Source organism: Stegastes partitus, unplaced genomic scaffold (genome assembly GCF_000690725.1).
Source record: "Stegastes partitus isolate 25-593 unplaced genomic scaffold, Stegastes_partitus-1.0.2 Scaffold0, whole genome shotgun sequence".
NCBI classification, from domain to species: Eukaryota; Metazoa; Chordata; class Actinopteri; family Pomacentridae; genus Stegastes; species Stegastes partitus.
This window is the reverse complement of record NW_007577731.1, coordinates 1,530,046-1,534,351: the sequence shown is the minus strand read 5'-3', so window position 1 is coordinate 1,534,351 and position 4,306 is coordinate 1,530,046. Positions and strand designations below refer to the sequence as shown.

At 41.4% G+C, this 4,306-nt stretch overlaps 1 protein-coding gene across 1 annotated transcript; it reads left to right on the top strand.

Moving 5' to 3' along the window:
• Positions 1-22: 22 nt before the first annotated feature.
• Positions 23-3,423, top strand: LOC103358646 (sorting nexin-16). The gene is made up of 6 exons (XM_008283730.1): positions 23-1,073; positions 2,051-2,137; positions 2,605-2,753; positions 2,845-2,914; positions 3,002-3,138; positions 3,219-3,423. The coding sequence occupies exons 1-6, from the start codon at positions 741-743 to the stop codon at positions 3,352-3,354; spliced, it is 912 nt and encodes a 303-aa protein (XP_008281952.1). The 5' UTR covers positions 23-740; the 3' UTR covers positions 3,355-3,423.
• The last annotated feature ends 883 nt before the right edge of the window (positions 3,424-4,306 follow it).

The following is a 4,306-nucleotide window of genomic DNA, read 5'->3' as shown; positions in this document are numbered from 1 at the left end:
ATACAGACAAAATACTGACAATCTAGACCACAAACACAAGTTCATCAGGTGCAAACGTCTGCTCCAATAAGACTAAAATAAAATCAGTTGCTCAACAGATGAACAGAATAAAATACACACTTCATGAGGTAATAATAGCAATATAAATATGATCATTTATGAATATCTAATGTAACACTGTTTACACTGTATGTTTATATTTCATATATTTATAGCTTGGTATTTTTTTTGTATTTTTATGTTTTTATTGGTACAAAACCTGAGTCAATACATCTCCTATTACAATATAATTACAGCTTGCAGAAGGTTGACATTTTCGCACAGTCTGATGTTTTGCAGGTTTATTGTCGGTGCTTTATGGAGGCAGAAGGCGCTCTTCCTGTCCTGGTAGACGAGACATGCTGTCGAGCACATGACTGCGTTGTCCTTCTGCAATCTCAAACCCCTGTAAAGCAGAGCGTGCCAACAAATCAGGTAGCACGTTAAAACTACCGCTTATGTGGATCACACACAGCGAGCCTTGTTCTGTGTTTGATGAACCAGCAGTACTGTCGGCTGGACGACCGCTGCACAGCTCAGGCAAGAAACCCAACTTGGATTAGAGGCGCTGCTTGTTTTCCGAGCTGCCACTCGGTTTGCACTGATCTGGTGTGAGTAGACACTCCTTGTGTGTGTCCTTGTGTGCTTTTATGGATTAGGTTTATGTGCTCACTGACAGTAGCTCAGGAAGACCAGCTCAGATGGCTGTCCCCTTTGTTCCAGTCCCCATCCCGGTGGACTGGTCCAGAGTGAGCAGGTCCTGCTCTAAGAGAGGGTCTTGTATACATCCTAACACTTCATCCTCAAACCGTGAGCCCCCAGCTTCAGAAGGCAGTCCCTCGGTGAGAGGACACGGACCCCGGGGGGCCACAGCTGGACGCCCCACCCTGGACGACACCTGGAGAGGAGACATGTTGGACGGGTCATCCACGCCGCTGGAGGTTGAGGGGAGGTGTGGGGAGAGCTGGGTGGATGGATCCAACACCCCGACACTGCTGGGCTACGAGATCCTGAAGAAGAGAACAAAGTTCACGGTAGGGATTGAAAGACCAGATCTGCTGGTTTTCTGCAACTAGATGTTCATGAATGAAAGAAAACGGAAGAGTTTGTATTGATGGGTTTTCAGAATTGTGTTACCACCTGCATCGCATTTTCAATTTTAATTTCAAGAATATTTTAGGGTTTTAAGATTGTAAGAGTACATACATAAATGAAGAGGAAAGTGAGATTGTGTGTGTGTGTGTGTGTGTGTGTGTGTGTGTGTGTGTGTATTATTATATTATTGTATTGTTGAATGAGCAAAACCGGTCACGTGTGAACGTGCCAGTATGTTTTGCAACAGCGGCTGCACGTAAAATTCCACATTTTAAGGAAAATGTTGATCTGCAGTTGTGGAGTTCAGCATCACCGGCATTATAAGCAGATGTTACTGTTTTTTCACCTAATGTGACTTTAGGGCCTGTCAGGGTGAGAGTGCACGTGGTTTCATGCACCTTGAGTGGCTAGTTGTGAAGCTGCTTGCTGGAAATTAAATGTAAATTCTAAACATGCATTTAATAACATTGCATTCGTTTATTGGCTTTTTTTTGTGGAATACAACCAGAGAGTCATTTTTTCTTTCTAAGAACAGAATCAGATGTTTTTCTGCTTTTGAATTATGCCCAGAGTACAATAAAAACATACATAACAGTGACCGAAACGATTTAAACGTTATGGTGGAAGATGTACACAGTGAATCGAGTGTGTTGACAGAAATATGAAATATGTTGAGATTTCAGAACGTTCAGAAGTCCTTAAGTGTCTCGTAAACACTTTTTTAAAATTTTCCACATATCACAGTAGATGCATGTTTACAGTTATTTGTAGAGCCTTGAGAACAGATGGATGAAAAGGAAGGGTTGCATATGTGCACACGTTTAACCTGCCGCTGCGCTCGCTGGGTGATGTCTGCATGTCGGCGTCCAGCGGTGGGAAGAGGGTTGAGGCCTCGCTCCTGTGATGTGTTTTGCAGGTTTACAAGATCCTGGTGATGGAGAGTCCAGGAGACAGCAGGGTGATCTTCAGGAGATACACGGACTTCTGCAGGCTCAGCGGCCAGGTGAAAACCCAACATGCACCTCGACAACAAAGCTTTCTGTTTTTTTTTACATAGGATTGTGAATGTTGTGGAAATCCCAGAGGGGCTCGATGATAGAGGGTAAATCATAGACGTGAAATCAGTTAATGCCAGTGATGTTTTATGCAACCAGAGAGCATAAGTGAGCAGTTTTTCTGTGTGACTGCACCAACATTTCTTCTTGTGATTCATCTCGGTAGATTTTCCGATGTAAAGTTCAAAGGACAGCTTTAGGCGTTCAGCTGGATCGCACCAGACTCGACAAATCTGATTTAATTAGGTCCATTTTTAGCAACCAAAGCGAATTCTCTTACACCTTACCGTGAATGCTGTGGGTTTTCTCCTTCAGCATGGCCTCATGACCCAACAGCACTTTTGACTCTGGCTTATGTGTTGCCATAGCGATCCTGCTTTCCCTTTTTTTTTTTTTGTTTGTTGCTTTGGTGCAGCTTAAAGAGCTGTTTCCCAGCTGTCGCCTGGTTCTGCCTCCCAAGCGCCGGTTCAAAGACAACTACAACGAGGCGTTTCTTGAGGAGCGGCAGGTCGGTCTGCAGACCTTTCTACAAAACCTAACGCTGCACAAAGACGTCATCAGAAGGTGTGTTTCGTAACTTCTTCCAAGACTTTCCCAACACTGACGTAATTCATGTGCGAGTTTGGCTTTTTAAATGGATCTCTTTGTTCCCCAGTGAAGCCGTGAGGCGCTTTCTGTGTTTGGTCGATCCTCGGAGTCCATTTGACAGTCTCGAGGAAAGCAGGGTGAGGTCTCTTTCATCACAAAAGCACTTTTGAATGCCGAAACAGTTGTCTGATTCAAATGCCCACCGGCTGTTGTTTGGAGCGCAGGCGTTTTGCAAGACTCTGGAGGAAATCAACCACCGTCTTCAGAGAGAGCTGGTGGAAAAACAGAGAGAAGCTGGTAGACTGAAGAAGACTCTGGAGGAGAAGGAGAACTACGTCGACCTGCTGGTGAAGAAAGCCAAGTAAATGCACACACAGTCGTACAGCTAGAAGGCCTGTTGTTCGCTGTACACTGCCCTGAAATGATTTCCTTCCTACGCAGATCATTTCCTTCTAAAGGGCCCGGTGGGAAGACCATGATGATCCCCACAGACACTTACAGAGAAGGATATACAGATGCGAAAGGATTTGAGCGAAAATGTGGAAACGGAGATGAAGACGATGCCAGAAAAGACTGACAAAGATTCAGAACTGCTGAATAAGAGAGTTTTATTCACTGAAAACACGAATACATGTTTTATACTGATTCTTTCCTTTGCTGTATTTTTTTCATCTCTTGGTGAAAGTCTGAGCCGCCATCATGAAGCCGTGCAACTTCTCAGACAACAGAGGTCTTCAGTGATCCACCAGATCCATCTTAAAATCCAGAAACAGAACAGAAAATTCAGGATTTCATGTTTCTGCAAGAACACCATCATCATCAACAGAAGCTCCGTGACAGAAAAGGCAAAAAAAAAACAAACCCAACAACAACCCACGATGCAGTCTGAGATAACACCCTGATCACTCACAACATTAAAATTGGTTTCTGATTAGTTTGAACCCTCATAAGAATCGAGCTCTTGTTTAATATGCATTTTTTTATTAAAAAATAAATAAATAAATAAATAAAAATATATATATAAAGAAAATAAAAATATATTTAAAAAAATAGAAATTCCTTTTTAAACAAAATATAAAACATTTAAAATAAAATAATGATATTTCATAAATAAAAATATATACAGAAAATAAAAATATATTTTAAAAATATATATTAATTTTTAAAACAAAAAATATATAAATATCAAAAATAACAGTAATATAATATAAATATAATATAAATAAAGTAATATAACCCGAAATGTGATGTGGACACCAGGTCTTAAGAGGTTAAAAAAGTTTTTTTGTTGTTTTTTTTTTCTTCCTCTGTTGAAATAATTATTTGACACCCTAAAAGGTCTCAGATGTACATCTACACCGTTGCCTTCTTGAGAATGTGCAGATCTACAAACCCCTACCTCAACATACCCCCCACTTGCTGCACCTCGAGCACACCAGCTCAGCTCAAACCCTGTAAAACTACTCTACGCTAATTCTACCACACGTTTGCACCAGAAACTGATCTGAAGCAAAATAACAATGCAGAAA